This window comes from Anarhichas minor, unplaced genomic scaffold (genome assembly GCF_050575085.1).
Source record: "Anarhichas minor isolate MPS153535 unplaced genomic scaffold, ASM5057508v1 ptg000003l, whole genome shotgun sequence".
Lineage (NCBI taxonomy): Eukaryota > Metazoa > Chordata > Actinopteri > Perciformes > Anarhichadidae > Anarhichas > Anarhichas minor.
In genome coordinates, this window is record NW_027466449.1 from 4,814,460 (window position 1) to 4,838,785 (window position 24,326).

Here is a 24,326-nt window from a genome sequence, read left to right on the forward strand (position 1 = left end):
TTGACAGCAGGGGCTTTCCTCCTCCGTTACCAGCCTCATTACGCTGGTAATGAGACTGGGGCTGGTGCTCTGTTTCAATATTTAAACGTGCTGGCGCCCCTCAAGGCTCCATGTTGGGGCCGTTCTGCAAACTCCTCCATGACCCCTCATTACCATCTGCCGGGTGAGTGTCCCTCCTCCTTTATTTTTTCAAAGCGCTAGGTCTTGCTTGCATCTCCCCCCCGGCTGTAGTCTCAGCCAGACCCGAGCGATCAGGGGGCTTGTTGAACACGGGACCCCTGAGTGCCACCTTTTCCCCAAGCGCCGGGGTGGCAGAAACACTGACAGCTAAGGGTGAGACGGGGAATCTCCCTCTGCAACGAGCACTCACGTGAAGATATGTTTACATTTCGCAGTATCCAGTCATCCAAGACTTGGCCCTTTCTTCCTTGAGCTGACAGAGTAGGTCAGCGTTGCAGGGAGGAGTTAAGAGAATGTAAAAAGCCTTTCTGATTGTCAGCTCTTTCTTTTATAACGCCAATGATCCTTCTGCTTGTTGGAGTCCTTGTGAATGAGAAGTGAACTTGAGAAATGGTTCAAAACTGACAGTTAAGACTATTACGAACAACATGCGACTGCAGCAGAAAAGATCAAACCCAACACCTCAACAAAGTGCCGGTTCTGCCAGTTGAAAATAAAAATAGAAAAACCAAACCGCAATGTACATAAAATTTTCAAATGTTGCATTGAGTATTATTGCAATACTCAATGCAGTTTTTGACACCTATTTTCTTCCCCATCTGCTACGCTTTTAATTCACCAGCTAATATTGCTGCTGTCTGTGGAGTCATAATTTAGTTGGCAAAAAGGAGGTTGTCAGAGATAATAAATGTAGCTGAAAAAAAAAAAAAACACAGGGCTCTTGTAGAGACATATGCTGTTCTGCTTGCCAGAAATGATTAGATTATTATATAGTCAGCTATAAATGAGCAGAAATTACAGACTTAAAAACTACCAGGACGAACTGATGCAAAATTGTGTGCGTACAAGTATATGCAGAACAAAGATGATGGTCAATCCGCTGCTCTCACTGCTGTAATGATTTAACTGTGTTTGCTGGAGGATCGATGTGCGCTGAAAAAGAGAATCCCAAAGCAGGGAGAAGTTTACAGAGCGTTAGCCTCGGGCTAAATGTTGTACAAAAACCAGCAACAACATCCCTTGAGATGAAGCGTATCTGTTGCTCCAGCTGAGCTTGTACTTGTAGGAGGTTTATATGCGCTCTGAAGGATAGCTTTTTATTGAAGAGGAGTGTATCCTTAAGGTAACTCTGTTGACTTTTCATTTGCTTCTTCAGCAACGGTGAAAGAAGACAGTTGAACGATTAGCGTTTTTGGTTTTCCAGCAATCTCCTCCAATTGTGTGGGTTTACTGAAAGGCTTGTGTTACAACACAGCAAAGGTAAAAGGCCCGTCTCTTTATTTCCAACCCCGGTTTCACAGAGAGCCTATTTCCACTTTACCCTTATTATTCTTTAAGCATTCGGCATGAATTCAATTTTCCTTATTATGCCTTTATCAGTATGAAATTAAGGTTGATTGACTTTGTTGGGGCTACATCAAATGAAACATCCCTAATGGAACCAAAATGAAAATAACGTCATCTTCAATTGCTTTAAAATATTTCTCAATATACAGCCTACTTTTCTATTCCGCAGCCTCAGAAATAAGCTCCTCTTGTCCCAGGAGATAATAAATGAATTGAATCCCCCCCCACCAGCCCCCTCCTTCTTCCTTATCGGTCATCTATTTTTCCAGAGTAAGCTATTACTTGCCGGGGTTGCTAGGCAACAAGAAATATTAATAGCAGCTATTATTAGCCAGGCTTCTGCTAGAGTAGTACTAAAATGTGGAAGTGGGAAACATGAATGTGTTACATAAATCTCTGGACCTTTCACAGTGTGTGCAAGTCTCTGTTTGTGCGGTGATTTATTGCAATGACGGTTCATTTATGAGAAAAGGGGGTGTGAAATAAGAAAATGGAACATTACCCTGAAGGGCTATTTGAAAATAAATAATTGCAAAGGTGAAACAAAAGCTGTTTAAGAAGCAAGCCCTCCCTCTCCGGTTCCTGCTAGAATGCTGCCGGCTAAAAAAGGGCTGCTTTGTTACAAATACCGGTGCGTGGACGTTACACTAGTATAAACTTTATACATGAATACTGCACACGTGCATCGAGTTTGTATGTTATTATCCTCTAAAATCAACTCGTCCAAATTATTGTATAGGATTTTCAAAAGCAGCCATCGACACTAAAAAGCAGATTGACTAAAAATGTTCCAGTCAACAAGATATTTCGCCTGCACCAAGCGTATTCTGCACAGTAGCCAATGGATTGTGACCTAATCCTGAAGACTGGCTTTAATGGAGGCCTTAGCAACCACCCACGAAAAAAAAAAAAAAAAAATGAAGCTTGCAATTTATGCAGTTTGATTCTGAAAATCACATAAGACGTGATTAACGGAGGATAAATGCCACGGATGCTCACATTAAAGCATAAATATTCACGATGGAGGGCAGAGGGAAAAAAAAGTAATATTTATGTCAGATGAAAGTATATAACGTTGAATAATTCACCACACGGGCCATCTATAATTCATCTGGTTCGATCCAATGATTAAAGCATTTGAATGTGTTCGCCAGGGGTGTTTACATGTTCAGTCTGAAACATGTTTAACACAAGAAAAACTCCCTTTACTGGAGCGGGGGGGGGTCCTCAGTATCCTTTTTGAAAAGAAAAATCAGCTGACAAGGGATATCCCCTTCTCCCCCTCAAGATTTTCTGTTCAAAACATTTCACCCCCTCCATCCCTTCCCCGTTCCTCTTTTGCGTCGCCGATCATAACGAATGAAAATGTGCAGCACAGAGTTTCTTGTTCCCTTTCTTGGCTCACTTTGAGGCAATGAAGTCTTTGAGTTGTGAAGCTGAATTGATATTAAACGAGCTGTGTTGCAAACGTCTCATATTTATAAATGTTGCATGTATTATACACTCTGGCCAAGTTTAGACTGCACTGTCTCAGCTTCCTTGGCCTCTAACCGGGCTAATTATCACTCTAATAAAGGAAGGCCTTGCTATTACAAATAAATAATCAGAGATTATTGAGAGCGGCACACAGACAAATGTCATTTTACGGTTTCATTGCTGCATTGCTGATTTGATGTGGTTATCGCTTCAATGGAGTTTCAGAAGATCAATAACTTTTGGAAGCATTTTAAAAAGACCGATTTTTTCCACAACACAAACCTGTGAAACGTTCAGAGAAAATGTTCTCTGCACTGACTTGCTGGCTGACTTCCAGCCCTCTGACCGCGGAGACTAATAGCCAACCGCAGCCCTTGACTTGCACGATCACAAAGGGCCGCAGCTAAACGGGGACAGACAAAAAGAAGGTGTACTCACCGAGTGCATAGGCCCGGAGAGGAGGTGGGTGTCCTGACCCAGCATGTTGGACATCATGAGGGCGGGCAGCTCGGGGTAGGAGTAGGTGTTGAGCAGGCCGTTGTGAGGCAGGGAGTGGAAAGGGTAACCTGATTCGTGCTCCATGAGGTGCAGCAGAGATGGGTCGGCGTGGTTGGGGGGTGTGATTGGGGGGATCTCGTAGTCTTCATCCCCTGCTCCTCCACCACTGCTGCTTCTGCCCTGACTGGAGTAGCTCTGGAAATGCAGATAAATGATTTTTTTTTTGAAGAGAATAAAACTGCAATCACAGCAGCCTTTACTCATATGCTTATTTTTGCTGCATTTTCAGGGTTACAGGAGGCTAATTTGTTGCCAACGTATATTAATAACACAAAGTGCAGGTCCCAGATAGACTTTCATACGTATGGGCAAATTAGAGTCCATAACCCACCGACAGTAATTTGCAAATCTTTGGAACGTGGGAGAAAGCGCAGAGAAGAAAATCCACATGAACGGAACATGACAACATAAAAATGTTGTACCTGTGTCTCAAAACAGTGCAACATTTAGTTACAGCATAAATAGAATAGGGGGCTGGTTTTGTCACTTGAATCTTAAAGAAAACATGCCCACCAGACAAACGTACTACTTCACGGCATTTTAATGGCGAACTGAAGTTCAATAGCAACGCAGGAGGAGGAACTGCTACGAAACAAAAGATGTTCCAGAGTAATTAAAAAGCTTCGTAATTGGCTTTTAAAATGCACCTGTTGCACTTTGTTGTTCACGTTTGTGTTCGCAGCAGACACTGAACTGCAAGCAGTCAATTCCGACTGTTTTGCTGAAAATAAAAATAATTAGAAATGCAAATTGTTTTACGCTTACAAAAGTGTAAAGAATTAATTCAACACAAACATACACAGCAAATTAATTAGAGTTAGACAACAACAGCTGCTGTACAGAATAATTTGCTTTAGAAATCTTGACAGCTTTAAAGCGACAAACTGTCAGCCGGCGCGCCTTTAAAATACAGTTAATCAAATTCATTATGTGGAAAAACACCATTGACACTCAGTAGCTATTTTATAATCTCATTATTATGATGCCAATCGTATTTTTCAGAAACAAAGATGTAGACAAAACAAACCTTGCATTTCATATTATGAAATATGTCCAGTAAGTCCAAATGACCCCCAGCAGGTAAAACGGCACAGATTTTATGGGACTAATAAGGTGATACATGAGCGAAGCCTGTGCTTGTCTATTCCAGGGCCTATATCTTGACATAATATTACGCTGAGAAATATGGTTTTGTGCTCTCAAAAAGCATACTGAGGGTATTCACCAGGGAATGAAAAGCAATTTTGTCAGAGGCAATCTGATGCCAACTCCCCTTTATAATGACTGAAGAAAATTAATCATCACAAATAATATTCCAGTGTCAGCCATTCAAGAGCTTTTTAATAGAATTTTTATTATTCATGTCTCGTGGTACACATCAACTAGTCCGTTCTGCAACATTTCAGAAATCAATTCAATATCATCTCCGTGTAGGCTGTCATCTCGCCTGCCAGTGCAGCAATTCATCTTGCAAACAAATACTTTTAGCAAACAAATGGCAAGAAACGTCTAGGAACAGCTACAATGTCCCCAGTAGCAGAACTGGTGCTTGAAGATAGGATAAAAGCCTCATAATGTGCACTATCATTAGGGAGAAAATACTAATAATAAAAGGGAGTAGTTTACTATCAGGGGGTGATGTGCTGTTTTCTCTTCCCATAACACTTACTCTTGGTGCTTGCTCAGAAATATTATCACTGACTCCTTTTCCCGTGATAAAGGTGTCTTTGTTGTTGTTTATTATTTTTTATTGTTAACAAGCATATGCGCTAGGTTTCATTCAATGATCAAATAAAGACAAATCTCACTGGTTTGTGGATCTGTAGCAAATCTGCTGGTTCGAGCTTGTCAAAATGAGTATTTGCTGCTTTTCTTAGTCATCTATAATAAACTGAATATCTCTGTGTTTTTTTTAAAACAAAACAAATATTTGAAGACGTCACATTGGACTCTGAGAAATGGGGATAGTGAGTTTATTAAATTCTATTTTATAAGCTAAGAGATAAATCAAATTCATTGAGGAAATAATTAGATGATTAAAATCGATAATGACATTTTTTCTCCTCAAGTCTAAAAGACAAAATACGTGGTTTTCCAGTACTTTTTTAAAAACATAATTTTCTGATCTGTCACACCATTACAAATATGATTTGACTGTTTTCTCATCTTCCAGCAGAAGCATGTTGAAGTATTGGTTGGGCTTCGAAAACCAACGCTCGGTTAAGGTTAGGGGACGATCGTTGTCATAGTTAGATATTTTACACATTTGACTAATGCAGCTGTTTTTCTCGCCAAGGTTTACCTTTGCAGGACTGTGAAAACTTCTAAAATTCAACAATCAGTCTTTGGTTTAACTGCTTACAGCTCATTGACATATAGGCACTGCTTCTCTATAAAGCTAGGAAGCTCAACTGGTTCAACCCTTTGTAATCGCGATAAAGATTAAATAAAAGAGAAGGAGAGCGTTAACACGTTGACGTATGTACCAAGATTTAAATGCTGTCCGAGGTTATTTTACGACCGCGCCTTTCATCGCTTTGGTGAATTCATATTGTCTTTACAGCTTCTTATGATGCCCTTGGAGATAAGACACGGGACAAGGACATCACAAGTTTAATATTTTCAAAAATAGATAAATAATTCATAAATATACTGTCTTTCAGGACATGGAGGAGAGTGTATAAAAGACAGAGGGGTCAGAAACAGACGCCAAATGTTGATTCAGCCTTCTCTCTCTAACCTTCCCCCTCTTCCTTCTAGAGGTGAAATTTAAGCAAATCTGTCATTTTCCTGGACAAGGACGTTCCTTTGGACCTTTGAAGAATCTACAAATCAATTTTTTCCTTATTTTCTTCCTGCAACTTCAACACGACAGCACCAAGCTTCTTTTGTGCATCAGTTGTGATAAGACATCAGAACACCGTATTGCTTTATCTTAGTTTATAGATGTGAGATGCTGCTCTGTGGCATACTGACAATCATACGTGAAGCAGACCCTGGTTCTCTGGGGAAAAAAAGAGGATAGGAGATAGTTCACCCCAGTGTTGACTTTTGTGGAAGATCCAGACAAAACGTATACAACGTCTGATGTTCTACACTTAGATCACCTAAAACACAAAGAATATAAACTGGTTTTACCCAGGCGCCATCCTTTGCCTGAAACAAACGTATGTCCAGTAGGCGAGAACGTGTCTGACACAGACAAGACAATCTCCTGTTGTGTGCTACATGTATGAAGGGGAAACTGTCCGAAGTTCATATCAGAAAACAGCTCTATAGTTTATAGTTCTCTCCCTCGCATGTAATCCTTGTCCTGGTTTGTCACTATCCTCGGGCTACATGCCTTGTTAGGAAGGCAGAGCTACAGTAACAGCTGGAATTTCACTTTGACATGTAAGCTTTTAGGCTGAAAAGTCTCTTTAACTCAACAGCTCCACTTTGTCAAGTAAGTAATTAAGGCAACCTAAGTGTAAACAAATCAATCAGCTCAGCTAAAAGTTTTCTTGACACAAATGGCTTGGAAGATGAGATGAAGTCATTAGCTCGGTGATGGAGTCATTCGTGGCCTATAAGGTGTTTAGTCGAAGACAGCTCATGTGGGAACAATGATGTGTTCGTCAAAGGGAGCAGAATGAATATGTTGCACAGTACACCAGAGAGCCTGTCATGGCTGATGGGGGGCAAATTGTCCAAAGACAAGAGCTGTCTGTCTTTGATAGCCTTTGTTATTACAGCTTCAGTGACTGACACACTCAAAGTGTTTCCTGTAATACGAAACACTGAAATGCTTGAAAAAGATCTAATCAGAAAGAAACTATTTTTGTGTCATAAAACTGTTAACTTTGAATGAGCATGCAGTGTCCTATGGAAAGTCATCCAGCCATATGCTACTTTGTGGAAAGAAATGACAGCAGCATTATTTTTGGTGACAAACAACAGCTGGCCGTGCATACATAAAGGTCTTCACGTCCACTCTGTGTATTTCAGATAGACGGATGGCAACAGTAAATCTTTAAAACATCTTATGGGGACTTTCAAAATTCACCTTCAAAGATCAACCTTGCAGAGCCGAGAGAGGGTAAAAATCAAACTCATCATCAGCGGGTGTTGAACATTGCTGAGGTGTGCTGCACAAGTGACCATTACGGCGATGGTCTGCAGGGTCCACAAAGGCTATCTGACCTGGCTTTGAAACGACAAGGAACTCCATTTGGGTGATGTATCAAGGGAAGCAGACAGAGTAGTACAATAGAAGGAGAATGGAATAGCAGACCCACCGGGCTGACTGACAGCAAGACAGAACTGGGATAAGTGAAGTGTGCAAGAAGGGGGTGTGGGGGTGGGGGGCGTTTTACCACGACTGATAGTAGCTCAGGGTCATTCGCAGCGTCCGTTACCAAAGGTGGGCTGTGGTGTGCTTCAACCAATAGCAAAAGGAGTGAGCTAACCTCTGCCATGCTCCCCCATGCACTGGTAATTCTCTCAAATGTCACATCAAAATGAATCTCATTTAGGTGGATAAAAAGGACCTGGCTCTCCATTGCAGATGTGGGCGGACCTGTGCTGGATTGTACCTGAACTCTAAAGACACAGCTGCAAAGGAAGTGTTTTGAAAAGGTGTGGAAAAAAGGACCAAGTGCTGCACATTTAAGTGTGTTAAATTAAAAAAAAATGTAAAAGAAATAACTCACAGTTATAGATCAAAGATGAAGGGTGAAAAAATATCTCTCACCGAGAGAAATAGAAAATTCTTCAATGTTTGAACCAAAGGCTGCATTCTTTTTTTTGTTGGAATGGGGAGCAATACTGTGGTCTCACACATTTCCTATTCTTATTCATTAGAGAGAATCATATAAATAAATAAAATATGTTGTCTCGTAGTAACTCATCCCCCCCAAGGGAAAATGGAAGCCCCAGTAATCACATATGGCACAATAGCTCGCCCATAATCCCCTTTATTTTTATTTTCATGATGTCACTCTCTTTAAGCCCCTTGCTTTATGAGTCGCAAACGGAGTGCAGAGGGGAGGAGAGGAGGAGCAGAGAGGAGAGGAAAAAGCAAGGGAGGGGTGAAAACAAATGATGTGGATCCCTCATTGTTCTTTCTCTATGCCCTCATTCCAGTCAGGGTAATAAGAGAACATTGTGATTTACTGTCAGTGAAGCGCAAGAGTGCATCAGAGAGAATCCACTGCGGCAGGGGCCATTAAAATAGATTTAACTTCCCACAGTATTAGGCCAGATGTCTACACTTCTATTATATTTCAATCAGCCATGACCTTGGTCTCCATATGATGAGAAAGATCACTGGGATAGAGGGAACGAGAGAGAGTGAAAATAAACGGAGAAAACCAATAGAAATATCAAACTACTTAGTCCCACTAAATCCATCTGCTCCACTGTGCAGCAAATACAGAGAGAGGCTGGGACAGAAATAGAGCCAAGGTTTCAAGTTCTCTTAAAAGAGTGTATGAATCATTGAGTGCACTCTCGCTGCTGATAAGTTGCAGTTTTTTTTTTTTTTGGGGGGGGGGGGGGGGGAGTACTGCTTTTCTGCGGGGTATGCATTTGAGGAGGGACCGAGGGAGTACGCCAAAAAGAGTGGGACATTGGGTTGTTTTGATGTTCTTTAAAACCTCAGACATCATGAAAGATGAATCTGTTCATATTCCTCCAACAAGGGGAAATGTTGACATCTCACATTACCACGGGTCCCTCGTGTTGAACATTTCCCTCAAATATTTTGTCAACCTGTTGTTAAACTCTAAACTCTCTCGATCTCAATAAAATCATTATATGTACATTGTTTTAATAAAATCCTTACTCTGCGGCTGTGTAAGGGTTTTCACCCGTTTCAGCTCCATGAAAGCAGAGCAGCGGTCATAGTATGTTCTAGTTCAGAGGCTGATGGTAATTGGACTTATTGGCTGACATGGACTGACCTACATAAAGAACTACCGATCCTTGGTTACAACTGTAACTTACAATCCCTCCTAGCATGGGCGTGTGTGTTGTGGTGAAGTTCTCTGATGCTCCTCCAGCATTGTTTTCAGATATTTATGCCCCAGTGCTGGTTTCGAGTTGAAAACTGTTTTCAGCCTGAATTCATGCTACTGAAATTGTACGCTCCCTTGAAATCTAAATAGACACCGTGCAATATGTATCTCTTCTTCATTCTTGCGACCTTGCCAGCGGCTCCGTACGGCCTCAAAGAGGGAGTGAGATGTGTGTTGGCGTTTTCAGACCCTCGTTTTTCATTTTCCATCCTTTGTCTCAAATGTCCCCTTAACTTTTTCTTGCAGGAAAAAGGATGCAAGGGAACAAGCATACAAAGAGAAACACTTTCACTGAAGTCGGGGGGTTGTAAAGTGAGGAGGGCTTTGCAGTTGTGGTGATGGGGTATAATGGTGCACTGTGAGTCACTGTTAAGTAACGGTGTCTTTTCACATCAGCATCGCCCACATTGGGTGTGCAGTGCCAGGGTGTACTGAGGTACAGAGAGAGAGAGGGAGGGAGAGAGAGAGAGAGAGAGAGAGAGAGAGAGAGAGAGAGAGGGCCCTCCCTTGATGGTGGTGGTGGTGTGGGGGACATCAGCTGGTTCTACTAGCCAAACAACATCTGGATTTCTATCAATGGCTGATTGACAAACATCAACAGAATTATCCATATTTCTTTTATTTGATTGGTATCTAAATAGTTCGACATTTTGGGAATAATTGATTCAAATATTAAAGATTCATACCACCTTCATATCTGTACGCTAAATATTAAGATTAATTAGAGTGTCAATCTTCTCGTCCAACTCTTGGAGAGAACGTGAATAAGTGCATTTACCTGAATGTCAAACTCTGCCTTTAAGTTGTTTTAATTTATTAGCATAATTCCCAACATGCATTGTATTTCAGATTACATTTCTTCCCTTTTTTTGTGATTTGAAGGACGTTGCTTATTCTTGTTAAATTTCTTTTTACAGGTAGGTCACATGGTCTTCTCTCTAATCAAAGTCAACATGCCCACTTCAACCACTTCTCATACTGTGTGTTTTTAAGTACTTCCAACAACCATTGATCAACAGCACAGATCCTCAACGTGAATGTGGTTTCAGCAGGACAGCGAAAGCTGCAATGAATAATATGAACATATCATCGGTCATGACCAATACAAATCATATTATCATATATATACTCTATATACATGATATATATATATATATATATATATATATATGTATGCACATACTGTACATAATCAACCAGTCCATGTATATTCAGTATTTATCTATTTGTATTATTTGTTTACAACTCTCAGAACACTTGTATATAGATGTTTAATTTTTATCATTGTTCATTGGCACTTTTCATATGTATTTATATACTACTATTACATATTGTTACATACTTGTGTACTGTCTAGTCTTTCTCTTTATTTGTCCAGCTTGGTTGTCCTTGTTCTTAGCTGTTATGTCTATTTATCTCAGTCAACACGCGAGAGCAATGCAAAAAAAAACGACAACAAAGATTTCTGATTCTGAATAGTCAGAGTAGAATATAAGGGAACAGACTTGAAACTGCTTTACGAGAATAAAAAAGTCCACTGAAAATCAAAGCTGAATAACTTACAAGTTGTTAGCTGAACTTAATTTCTAATCTTCTTCTGACTTTTGACTATTATTACTATTACTACTATGACTATTAAATAAATTGGACAAATGAGTCACCTATGTGACTTAATCACTTGATGTTTCTTTTATAGTGTTGTTATTACATTTGATGATTACCATTACTTTGTGGTGTGTATGTTTGTGCACACATTTTTAGGTGATGGCAGTCAGCTGGGTAAAGAGCGAGACAGAGAGAGAGAGAGAAAGAAAGATAATGAGAGAGAGTAAGGGCGTGTCAGAGTTAATACACAAAACAGACACAGAAAGGGAAGGAGGAAGAGAGAGAGAGAGAGAGAGAGAGAGAGAGAGAGAGAAAGAAAGAAAGAGAGAGAGAGCGCCTGTAGTCAACAAGTGAGGTTTCTATTCTAATCTCGACCATCAGCTACTGTTCTCTTGCAGCCAGCCAAATCAATAGAGACGCACGGCTCAGCAAGACAACTGGGACAGAAAACACACAAGCACAAATAGGCAGAAACATGCGGCTTCTCTGAAGACCAGTGGCCCCTGAGTTTCCTCTGCTGCACAGGAACACAATGCAACTAGTAAAACACTTGAAGAGATGCACACAATTACTATCCCTCTTCCTGCCACTGGCTTGTTTTTCTCTCTCAAAATTCCCTAACCTGCTGTTTTTCTAAATCGACCCTCTTTTGTCTCTAATTTTCCCTAATCTAGCATATGCACGTTTATACACATGGACATGCTTCCGCATAGACAGATTATAGGGTGAGAAGCCAGCCAAAACACAGAAATATACATGGAGGTACAAGTCAGATCAGGCCTGATATGAATCTAAATGAAGAAAGCTAATTGCTCTTTATGCAAAACTTAAATATGTGTGGGCGTGGTTTGGAGGCAGCCATTTTGGTTTGACTGTGATCATTCTCATGCAGCTATTTTAGTGCTGCAAAAATATATACTGCAGTAAGCAACATTTGGCATGCATGCACGTGATAGCCCGATAATCAGAATCAATTGCCATTTTCACCTTATCATTCAGCCTGAAGCCATGTTCAAGTTTGTTGTTGCCCTCAGTAGCGACTGATTTGTCTGCAACGACTATTAGAACACTTTTTAACAAAACCTTTTTTGGAAGGAATTACAGCGACACATAACGTCCCCATTCTTAAAAGAAAGCTCTGATTGGCTCGGTTGTTTTCATAACCGGGGAATCAGCGGTCAATGAGCACTTGTTAGTATACATGTATTTGAATCTTTATAGTAGGCTTCTGGAGCAAGTCTATGTGAGTGATTCATACTCCGTATGGCTCACAAGAACATTCTCAATCAATCAGGATAATGGAGATGTTTAATAATCTTTCATTTGTGTGTGGGTAGATATACAACGCTGGCTGATTAACCAAATAACACGCCCACTCGTTTGCATATAGGCTGAAACCTCAATAAATGAACAGAATGGAAAACATCAATATCAAAACGTCAGGGAGCTCCATATGTGCAGCATAATATCTTGTACAGAAACCGTAGAGTATTCAAAGCCTTGAAAACATCTTGTTTGAATGGACAGATTGTGTCCAAGCATACAGTAAACGGCCCCTTTAAAGCTGTTTCTGATTAGCGGTTTTCTCTTTTTAAAAGCCCAGAGATGTTATGTGTAATGCAATCTCCTGGCTGTGTCAAACTGCTACCTCAGTGCGTACGCTGTGGAAGACCCCAGACATGCAAACAAAGGAGTCTCTGTTCTGGCTTCATGCACCTTATTCACAGGCACACATCATGTGAAGGCTCGGGTGGGCATCTCGACGCAGTGTTAAAACTTGCATTAAGAAATACAGGCTCCTTCTTTCACAACATGTGTGACCATTGTGAAGACACTGTATGTGAGTAAAATTCTTTCTGTAAGTGCTGTTTACACTCAATAAACAGAGGAGAAAGAGTGGAAATGCTGATACTTTCCATCTTAGCATGTTTGAAGCATTTACAAGCACAGTTAATCTGAATAAAAAATAATAAAAGGAAACAAATAATAATATACAAACGCACCAGAATGTAGCATATTCATTAGACAGATTTCAAATGGATGCAGAAAATGATTCCTTATTAGCAACTTGTAATTTGTCTGATTTTAACTTCAAAAGCAAGCTGTGTGTAACAAACCACTGCACAGCTAATGCATACAATTAGGCATCAGTTAAGAAGTGAATGACTCACATGTACAGCGAGGAGTCACACTGATGAATTTTGTATGACGCATAAATAAAATGCAGACATTTTGATGTGGTGGCTTTGAAGATATAAGTTAACCTCTTCAGACCCTTTGGCAGGTTAACCGATGCAAGTACGTGGCTCGTACCCAAGTACTGCTGAAATACACAGAAATTATTCATTCTGGTCCAGATCCCAACACCAGAGGACATGCTAAATTACAAGGAAATATGCAGTAACTTAAGCACAAGACAACTAGAATGTAATGATTTGGCAAAGGGGGGTTAAGGGTGTCTAGTTGGTCAGACTTTGAAAAAGATTGTGTCTAGATATCAAGAGCATTGCGAACCACTGGCTGCAACTATGAAACCTTATACATAAAACATACCTTTTCCAAATTTCAAATTAAATCTGCTGTATTTAAAAAAAAATCGGATGCCAAACAGTGAACTCTGTGTTTGGAGGGCTATTCAGGACTGGTGTGTAAGCCTCTGTTTGACGGCGCTGACAGAGCATCAACTGCAACTGGCATGTTTTGAAAAGCCCAAATTGCCTTATCCACTAAGAAGGTATTTGTTGACACAACACTGCAAACCTGGAATGGGTGTCAATGATTGACACATGGCCGCTGCAGCAGAGAGACTACAAAGCTGGACATACATCCCAATTAGCTCACACCCATGTATGCACGCAAAGTGACGTCATTAGGGCAGACAAGGAAATGTGGCAAACAACGATGGACCTCATAGTCTGTGATGCGTGCTATAAGCAGACAATAAGCTGCTAAAGCTCCCACTCGACCCCTCGTTATAGTCAGTCAATCCCAACATCAAAGGAAAGACAACCTTATGGTACAGGAGGACGGTGTGTGTGCGTGTGTGTGTGTGTGTGAGTGAGAGAGTTTATGAGAGTAGGTGTGTGTATGGGTTTATGAGAGCGTATGTGTATGGTTTTTGTGTGCACATGCATACGTTCTTGTTCATCAATCTTTGCAGAAAAGCCTTTTTGGAGAAGGAAGTGGCTGTTAAGTATTTTAGACATCATTTTTCACGCTTAGAGGACCACATATATACATGATCGTATTTAACTCATCCCCATTGTGTTGGGGTAGCAGAAATTTCTGATGCAGCTTCTCAAACTCTCAACTAGAGGTTGATCAGTTTGGCCAATTAATCGACACAGATAAGACGTCTTACAAACTAACGCTATCGGCGGACCTGGGCTCCGATAGTGAGCTACCAACAGTCACACAGAGTCGTCCATCACTGTTTGGTATGGAGGCTCCATACACATAACGAGGTCCACTTTTGCTGAATATATCTGGGGGGGGGGGGGGGGGGGGGGGGGGGGGAGTTGCACAGTAGACTTCAAGTTTTGTTTAGTACAAGTATTTATTATTTAGATAGTTAGAGAATTTTTTCATAAAGCAATTCTCCACTCCGTGAACTCATTATCCTGGCGATATAAAATCTGGGCTAAACCTCTGTGGTCCTAGAAAACAGCTGATTTTGCTGATTCAATCGGCTATCTGCTTTTTCCTGCTCCAAACTATTATTACATCGGCATGTATCCACTGTCAACCTCTCTTGACACATGAAACCAAAACCATATGCATGTCCAGACACCGTGTAGATAAGAGGGAAACGTTTTTTGTTTTTTTTCATAAATTGGGTGAAGTGACTCTTTCAGGGTTGGGGATAGGTATTGGTGATGGTTACGTTTAAGGCTGTGGGCAAGGGAATGAATTATGTCAATGTGGGTCCTATGAAGAAGTACGAACATACTGTATGTGTGTGTGTGCACACTTTGTATACTATGTAAGTGAAACAAATTGAAATTGAGGATGTCTTTCGTGGGCATGTGCTTATGACTTATGAATAACTTTGTGTCAGAGAATGTGTCACTTCCTCTTACGGTATGTGTGGTTTTTTTTTTTTGGTGTGAGAGTGTGTGTGCCCCGGCGTCCTCAGCCTTCTGGCCTCATCCCATGACTCTCTGACAGTATTTGGCGAGGCGCTAATTGATGAGGAGCCTCCACCTCGTCTTGTTTTGTCAGAACATGAAGGCCTCACTGCTGGATCAACAAATTCTGGAGCTGCAAATTCTGCCATATGTCCGGCCATGTGTTCCCATCTACCAGCTGGGAGCACTCAGTGTCTAACTCGCTGACTGTGTGACCGGGACTGTGCAGCTCCTGACTGGGCAACACAATTATGACACCAATACGTCAAATAACGTAACTTGGTCGGTGATCCTAATCCTCAAACAATGACCCCTCTAGCATTAGCTTTGCATGTGTCAGTGATGCCGTGTCATTATACACACATGCAAAGTGTCTTTTCAAAATGAACTTCTGTTTTCAATGGACATTTAGGTTTCGTCGCATCAGACGCCGAGGAGCACTGACCAAGCTGTGTTACTTGACGTGTTGGGAGTGAGAACGGGTTGGACCGGGCCAAGTCCTTCAATGAGCTGGGAATGGTGACATATTAGAGCTGGTGACTGAGAGTGACTGTCACTGTCACTGTTTAATCCCTCTGATGTTATAGATATATGTTATGTTAAAGTGCTTTGGATAAAATCCTCTATCATACGGTCCATGTTTTGTGGAATTAAAGGGATACTTTGGCTTACGAGGAATTAAGTGTTTTTCCTACTTAGCAAGAGAGAGTCAAAGTCAAGGACGCCTTTTTTAGAGTGATGCTCCAATTTCAAAGCTTAACAATGTTGTTATAAAGACTTTTAGAGAAGCTTGAGAGATTAAATGATTTGACAAATTGCGTCTTTTTATATCCATTTCAGACACCTGGTACAGTTGATGTCGTCACTTGAGTTTATCTGACCATAAAAGAGTTATGCAGCCGAGATTCACCTTGGTCACAGAACTCAATTAGATGCTGTGCGGCAAAAAGCAACTGTTTAAAAACTGATTTTAACATACAGCAGTGTGTAAGATTTAGGGGTATTAATTAAAATAAATGGAATATAACATTGATAACTATGTTTTAATTTGTGTATAATCATCTGAAACTAAGACCAGTTGTGTTTTTGTTAGTTTAGGATGAGTCCTGCATGTTGCACCGCCACGTTTCTACAGTAGCTTAGAATGGACAAACCAAACACTGGCTCTAGAGAGGACCTTTTGTGTTTTTATGTTACCTGAAGGCCACCAACATTCTATGACATGCTTGCACAGGGAGATGTGAGCGGAGGGGTGTTCAGTTGGATGCAATCTGCAACCTCCTACACACTGCTCGTTTAATCTGTGGATTTGTAAAAGCAACACCACCCTGGACATAAAACAATGTGACCTGATGGTGGCACTATAGGAACCAAAAATGCAAACTTGCTGGTGGCGCTACAGGAAAAGATAGGGCGCCACCAAAGTCAGTTGGCTTTATCTTCTGGGGACCATGAATGTCTGTACAAAGTTTCAAGGCAAGCCATCTGGTATTTTTTCAGTCTAGATCCAAATTGTGGACTGACCAACCTACAGTAACAAAAAACCTCAAAAAGCGAGAGTGGTGGGCAACCATGACTTAAAAACACATGTTGAGTTACATTTTAAATGTTTGCCAGTTGTTTGTTTTATTAGGATACTTTACAGACCACCGACTGAGTCATTTCTAGTGAACATTAGCCTAGTTCAACTTCATTTCTTGGTGGTGATAGGATCATTTCCACTGTAGCTCGTCACAGATTTCCGAGAACAGGAAAAAATATGAAGTGAAGAAATGATATATATTAAAATGTTAATGCATTTTGTAAATACTAATCTGTTATCATCATCCTCTAGAAAAACGTAACACTTGGCTAATAAGGATTTAAAAGCAAGATAAGTTTTCATATTCACATTGTTTTCAGTTTACCAATGTCAATGTGAAGACGCAATTGAACATGTTATACCCACAACAGTTAATCACGACTGTGTTGTTGTGTTTTCCACTCGCATTAACCAGTAAAATATAAGAAATGTTCTAGTTTTACCACCTTCTCAATTTACAACCAACCCCATCATCAGTTAATGAGCTCCTTAACTGGCAAGCATTTATTATTTTCCAAGACTTACCAAAACATATAATTCTATAAACTCTTCTTGTTAAATGCTGACAGCTGCTAAAGGGAAGCTAATAATACGTCAGCGCTGCTGTTATTTATTTATACAAGTCTGTGGAGCTCATAGAAAAAACATATGGGCTGTCTTACCTGGTTTGGTGACCGAAACTCTTGGTTATTGTCATTCATGTACATGTTGTCACCATCAAACTGTGGGAAGAAACAGAAAGGAGAAATGAACATGATGTGCAAGAGAAGGTTTTGAGAAATGGGGGCCGCGGAGGTAGTGCAAAGAGGAAAAGCTCTTTACGGGTGGCCTGAAGTGTGAGACTAATGACTTTGTCACTTTGGTTAAACCTCGTGGTGGCATGGCAGCGTGGGTAATTACTGCTCGTCAGCGGGCCGGTAATTAGGCTACATGAGCACAGTGACGGGAGATGGGCTTTTCCCTGTGGGCTCTGCTGTGTGTCTGAGAGAGAACGTGAGAGTGTGAATGAAACTGAGTGCGTACAGTAGTAAAGGGTGTGCGTGTGGCATTGAGACTGTGGACCCAATGCACGCATGTGTGTGTGTGTGTGTGTGTGTGTGTGTGTGTTTTTGCCGCGCGCAGTGGGAACATGCTGTGTCTTCAAATCGAGCTAACAAGGCATTGAAAGATCACTTGCTGCAGGTGCCAAAACACAGTTTGACACGACAAATGACCCTTGACCCCCGAGGGGTTCTGCGAAACAACACCAGGTCACCAGATGAGCGCTACATGCAACATATTTCTACTGATATATTGTGCTGCTAAGCTGAATGCCTGGAGACTTCTCAGCTTGAATCAGCTTTGACGAAGCTATGAATGGAGGAAAGAAGACAACACAGATTCTGTTTTTAGCTACGGAGAAAATTAGATTCTGCCACACAAATGGCTCAGCAACTGAACCTGTGCAGTGTCAAGGTGACAGAGAAACTGTTACCATGTTAAGAAGAGCTGTATTGTGAAATGCCCTTGGTTTTCAAAGACATCAAGCTTTTTCATACCACGCTAGCAGTAAATGGAACAAACCTTGACTGGACTGGATAATAACGTTCATGAAAACAAACACAGAAAACCAAACGTGTCAAATAAAGCCTACTTTTTTTGTTGGTTGGCTGAGGTCATTCTTTGTGATATCAATGTAAAGACTCACGAAAAGACAGCAGAGACAACATGATCAAACTAGACAGCATTCCACGTCAAATTCCTCAGATGTGAAGATACGGTGGGGGCGGGCTTTTTTGTTTGGGGTGATCCACTTTGTGCCGATGGTGAAAGCGACCGAAGGCTTCAGAGATAAACACACGATAGATAAGAGTGAACACAAATGGATCATGAGACAGACCTTTTCAAAACAATAACTAGGTCGACTAATGGACGGAAATGGGCAGAATTCCTGTGGGTGACATCTAATATCCACACTGGTAGACAGGAACAAGTCGAAGTAGCTAAATGAGCATGAGAGTGGCGAGGAGAAATTACTGTACATTATTGCAGGAGAACGGCCGGGGGCATGAGCGCCTGCCTCAGGGCAATGGCTGGTTAACGATGCATATCACGGAAGCCCTTGTGAGGATTCACTTGGTTATTCTAATGAATACATTTACATTTAACCACAAACGCAAACATGAAACTGAGACTGAACACTGAATGTAAACCTCATTCTCACCTCACATGACTAATCCAAAAGCCTGACACTAGCAGAAAAAACTACAAGTTTATTTCGAGTGAAACTGAATGCAGCAGACTAATTGTTCAATGCTACCTGCTGAAGTTGCAGAGGCTAATTTGCTTAATGAAGCATGGCGGCATCTATCAAAACTGCAGTAAAAAGCAACAATAGCTCACTGAGAGGGCCAAAGTGATGTTGACCTTGATGTCATATCTGCAATAAACTATTCGCTCCTCACATGAAAGCCTCTTGTCCTCGCCTAACTGAGCAATTTCATTCCATTGAAATCCACTTTGATATCACTGGTGATGTGAAGCCATTTTGAGAGCGTATTTAGGATAAGATTCTCTCGGGTGAAAAGAGCATAGTCACTGAATAAAGTCATTTTTAACCACAAAACGCTGCCTGATCTTGTATTTTAACTTCTTTTTCAAACTGAATTCTTCAACGCAAAGCCTTATTGCTGTTTCTTTAGTCTCCACCGGAAGCAATAGAAGTCAATGTTCATTTTCCCTTTTTTCAAATTACATTTGTAAAATAATATTCGCCAAAAAGGCCAGAGACAGCCTGGAAAGGTCAGCCATTTTGTGCTTCAACATGGCTGCCCATATATTGCAATGTAAAGCTATTTCCCCCTGCTCCTCTCTCGATAGATCTCCTTTGCACAGCCTCGCTCTCCCACTTAAAATGCCAATTTATCCTCGGCTCAATGCTATCAGCTCAGCCATTACTCAACATTTACTGCAGAAATCATCTTCTCTTTCTTTGTTGTTCCCTTTCTCTCTCGTTTTTCCCCCTCTTGCTCTTTTCTCTCCATCTTTCTCTTTCCACTCTCCGTGTTACAACCTCCTTCTACATCTCCATCTCTCTTTCCCCCTCTTTTCCTCTGTTTCTTCAGTGGGCCTTGGCATCGCTTTCTCATCGGCAGTCTAATTGGGCATTCTGCCTGAGACAAGGGCCTCATTAAGCAGTAATTACACACATGTTGTTTTCGGCAAACATCTCTATTTGGATTGCTTTGCATGGTAATTGTTCAGCAGGGACCACTGCTCGCGATGTTTCCCTCCGTCACACACGTGGTGCTGGGAGAGAGGAATAAAAACATGGTGAAGAAGGATAGAGGGGCAGAGAGGCAGAGAGGCATAGAGGGGGATGTGAGAATAGAGAAAATAATAATAGGTTGTGGAAGGGAGACAAATTGAGAAATAAAGAATGCACACACGAGAGAGAGGGACGATGAGAGTCACAGAGAGACAGAAAAAAAAGGATGAAGGCACTGCTGAGGCAGTAAATGGAGAAAGACAATGAATAAATGACAAAGAAAGAGGAAGACAGATTCAGTGTGAGAAGAAAATGAGGTGGAGCAGCAGAGAGAGAATGAAAAAGACATAGAGAAGTAAATGAGGAAGAAATGTGGGAAGACAGTGAAAGAGAGAGAGAGAGAGATTCCCAGAACTAGGTCATGCCTTGCAATCATCGACAAAGCTGAGCGTTTCAAAAATAATGAAGCCACAAGGTGGAAGTAATGCTAACTAGCATATCCAGGGAAAACATGTAATATTTACACAGTGCTAATGGTGCGCCGCAATGCTGGGATCTTTTCATCTTGGAGTGCACTGGTGAGACAGTTGATGGCAGGATTGGAGGCCAAATTACTGACTGCTCTGAAGATTGTTGTTGATTGATGGACAATTCAAATAAGCTCCTCATAAAGCTTTCTAGGCAACATCTGTTTGTGAAGGGGGTTGGGTGGAGATGAACCGCCTGTGTGCCTGTGTAATGCCACAACTGTCCAGTCATCAGAGAGAAAAATGACCTTGCAAATGATGAAAAAAAAACACCTTTATTTTGATAGACAGGAAACCAATTATCTAGGAAGCAAAATAGAATAACACTTGCCATAACTTACATAACTGGACCCAATGATTTGAAATATACAAATACTACAGCAAACTATTTTATACAATAAGACAACACTAAACTACAATTCAGGTGTATTTATCACAGGCTTGTCTCAAAGGGCTTTGTGAATAGTGGAAAGTAAAGATTTGAGGGAGTATTTCTATTTTATGCTACTTTCTTCTTCTTTTGCTCTATAGGTAGTGCTTGCTTTACTGCGGGTTAAGATCTTATATTGCGTTGTTAAATATGTAACGACTCAACAATACACAAACTAGTTTAAAATCTACTTTGGCAAGTTACTGCCTCAATATTAATAATCCAATTATATAAATAACTCTGAAAGAGGCAAATTCTCTTACTTAAGACATTTGTTTTGACATTGTACCTGTTCTACCGTTACTTAAGTAAATGATCTTACATCTTCCACCACTGGGCTTTCCTTCCTATCATATGCCGTATTACAGTGCATGGTACAGGATATGACAGTAGAGGAATTATACTTTTACACAATCAACATTCAAGTAGACCATCGCAACATCTGTAAAAGTGCAACAAATACAAACACACAGCATCGCACTAGAGAACCACCACAACAAACTTTTAGAACTTTTCAATATATTTAAAAGGGAATCTATAAGCAGAATGTGTAATACTTGTGACTTTAAAAGCCTTTGCCAGTGCACCAAGTCTCTAAAAATAATTCTCTCACCGAGCGGAATTAATAAGCCCAGAACAGTACACAGCCATTCTGTGAAGAAAGGGGTGTGGTGGTGGTGGGGGGCTCATGCAATATGTATGCCTGTTTGAGCACCCTTCTTCATCATCTTCCCCCTCTTCTCTTTATTTCTCTTTTTACGTCTCTCTCTCTCCCTCGTCCTCTGTTCAATTAAGCAGTAGGAGAGACCTAACAAACCTCAACCTGAGACAATGTGCCACTGAATTTTGATGTTGCCCAACTTGTCACTGATGGTTCAAAGCCAGACGAGAGGATGAGATAGACAGACACAGTTGTATGCACACAAATATGAATACACACACACTCACACACACACACACACACACACACACACACACACACACACACACACTTAACAACAGAGGAAGAGTGAAAGACAAAGAGGCTGAGAGGCAGAAAGAGACAGAATGGAAAGAAAGAACGAAAATGAAAGAACGGAAAGAAAGAATGAGCGAACAAAACAAAGAACTAAAGAACTAATGAAAGAAAGAACGAAAGAAAGGAAGCAAGCAAGAAAGCAAGCAAGCTATGGTAGATTTATTTCAGAGTTGCATGGCAAAAGGAGAGAGAAAGAGGGAGAGAGGAGCGACTATAGTAACAGTTCTGGTGTTGCACCACGCCCCAAGCAAACAATGAACATGGGCAAACAATGAACATAGCACACACGCACACACATACAAAATGACACACACACACACAAAGCCCATAAAAAGCGCAGCCTGTGGCCATGGCGACACATGCTCTGTTGTCGTTAGATAAGGGGAACAGGGGCCTCTTCCTGGGTGTGAGTTTGATCCTGCACACACACACACACACACACACGCACATAAACTACTTGTGCACACTCTGCAGCAGCACTGGGGTCACAACCACGCCCAGGATCTTATGTACTCTCACCTTTATCTGCTGCATGGTTCATTTTCATATGCAAAACCCAGGCTATGTTTATCTGGACACACTGTGCTCCGGTCAGCGGCATGATCAGATATCGACAAGATACAGGCAGCAGCTCCTCGTTTCTCTCAGAGGGATTTTGATGGAATTCTGTTTGGAATTTCCTGGCCTTGTGCCATCCAAGAAAGTATTCAGTTAGAGGAATTGGAAACGTTAATCGCCGCCATGTTGCATTTCCTCTAAGACTATCTACTTTACCTCTCCAGCTGATTCTGCTCAAGAAATATTTAGTTTTATTGTCAGTGAAGGTGCGATCAGTTCACAGCTAATGAGCGTCAGCTCTGTTTTTTGTGATTAAGTCTTTAAAGCATTCCAGACACAGACAGACACATAGTGCCAGAAACGGCTTGGAAAAGAAAAAAGAGAAAAAAATGTTTTCACAAAAGACACGATACAGGTTCCAACCGCTTCCGGCTTCACCTATACCTTGTGATGTGTAAAAATAAAACAGCAGGCTGAAGCGCTCATTCATCCACTTTCTGTTGCACTGGAGCAACCACAAAACAGAAGTAACAGTCAACAGCAGAGATGGAAGGGGAGATTGAGGAGAAAGGCTGTGTGTGTGTACGTGTGTGCGTGTGTGTGTGAGTGTGTGTGTTTGTGTAGAGAGAGGCCAGGTGGGGTGGTGCTAAATAAGGTTTTGTTTCCGCTATGAACTCGGGTTCACGGTTAGTTAGTGAGTTCATGTCAAGTAAAATCTATGTGATGCTAACTCACATTTTGTCAAGAGCAACCACAGGTCAATGGCTTTAAAAATGTTTTTAAAAAATCTGTTTTTCTCATTTATTTTTTTAAATTATTAAAATAATATAAAATAAATGAAACATTTAATATTCATAAAGAAATCATTTCAAGTAATGATAGGATTTGTGTTGCAGTCAAAACAAACAAAAAGCAGCAATAACAATACAGGATTGTGTTTGAAATAGAAACTTTTTTAGTGTGGTTGTAACAACTAGAAAGGTGCACTCAATAGAGTGCAGATCTCCACCAAGTGTGTCTGCAATGACTACTGTTGTACACACACTTCATTCAAACTCAACAACAGGCCCTGAAAAATGCGGACAAGTCGCCGTACAACACACTTCATACAATCCATCTGAAACCAAAGCTGTCTGCCCGTGTAGCAGCGGCTGAATGGCAACATGGTACTAAGCAGTGTGTGTACTGGTAGTTCCGTTAGCTCTTAGCTGTTAGCCAAACACACCATCCATACTGTCAGCTGTTAGCCAAACACACTGTCCAAAACACATGTCACTGTGTCTCTGGCCGCATAGTAGCGGCTGGGGTTCGTTGATGCACTCAGCTGTGTTACCTCTAGCGGCCCCCTACCAGCCAGGGGCCAGTTAAGAGTAGTAGTGAGTGAGGAGTTAGCACTCAGCAGGCAGTCACCGTAACCACGAGAGGTCCTTAAGCATGCAGCCGTAACTGGGCACTCAAAGTTGTATGCAGTTTGCTGCGGCATAATGCAACATTAGCTGTGAACAGAAACTAGGTGCACATGATTCTCCTGGTTGAAAAAGCTAATAAACCGACTGTACGCTACCCGGCACTAATTGGCAGAGTTAGCCACGAGGTGTTGAACATAGTGGAGTAT

The 24,326-nt window shown here is 41.1% G+C and overlaps 1 protein-coding gene across 1 annotated transcript in view; it reads right to left on the reverse strand.

Annotated features, from left to right (window-relative positions):
• LOC142952714 (TOX high mobility group box family member 2-like) overlaps window positions 1–24,326 on the reverse strand; it is a 73,491-nt gene that overhangs the window by 19,642 nt on the left and 29,523 nt on the right. Inside the window, exons 2-3 of the mRNA XM_076094601.1 lie at window positions 17,594–17,653; window positions 3,442–3,696 (exon numbers count right to left, since the gene is read on the reverse strand). Coding sequence (XP_075950716.1) covers window positions 3,442–3,696; window positions 17,594–17,653 — 315 coding nt within the window. The remainder of the gene's footprint in view (window positions 1–3,441; window positions 3,697–17,593; window positions 17,654–24,326) is intronic.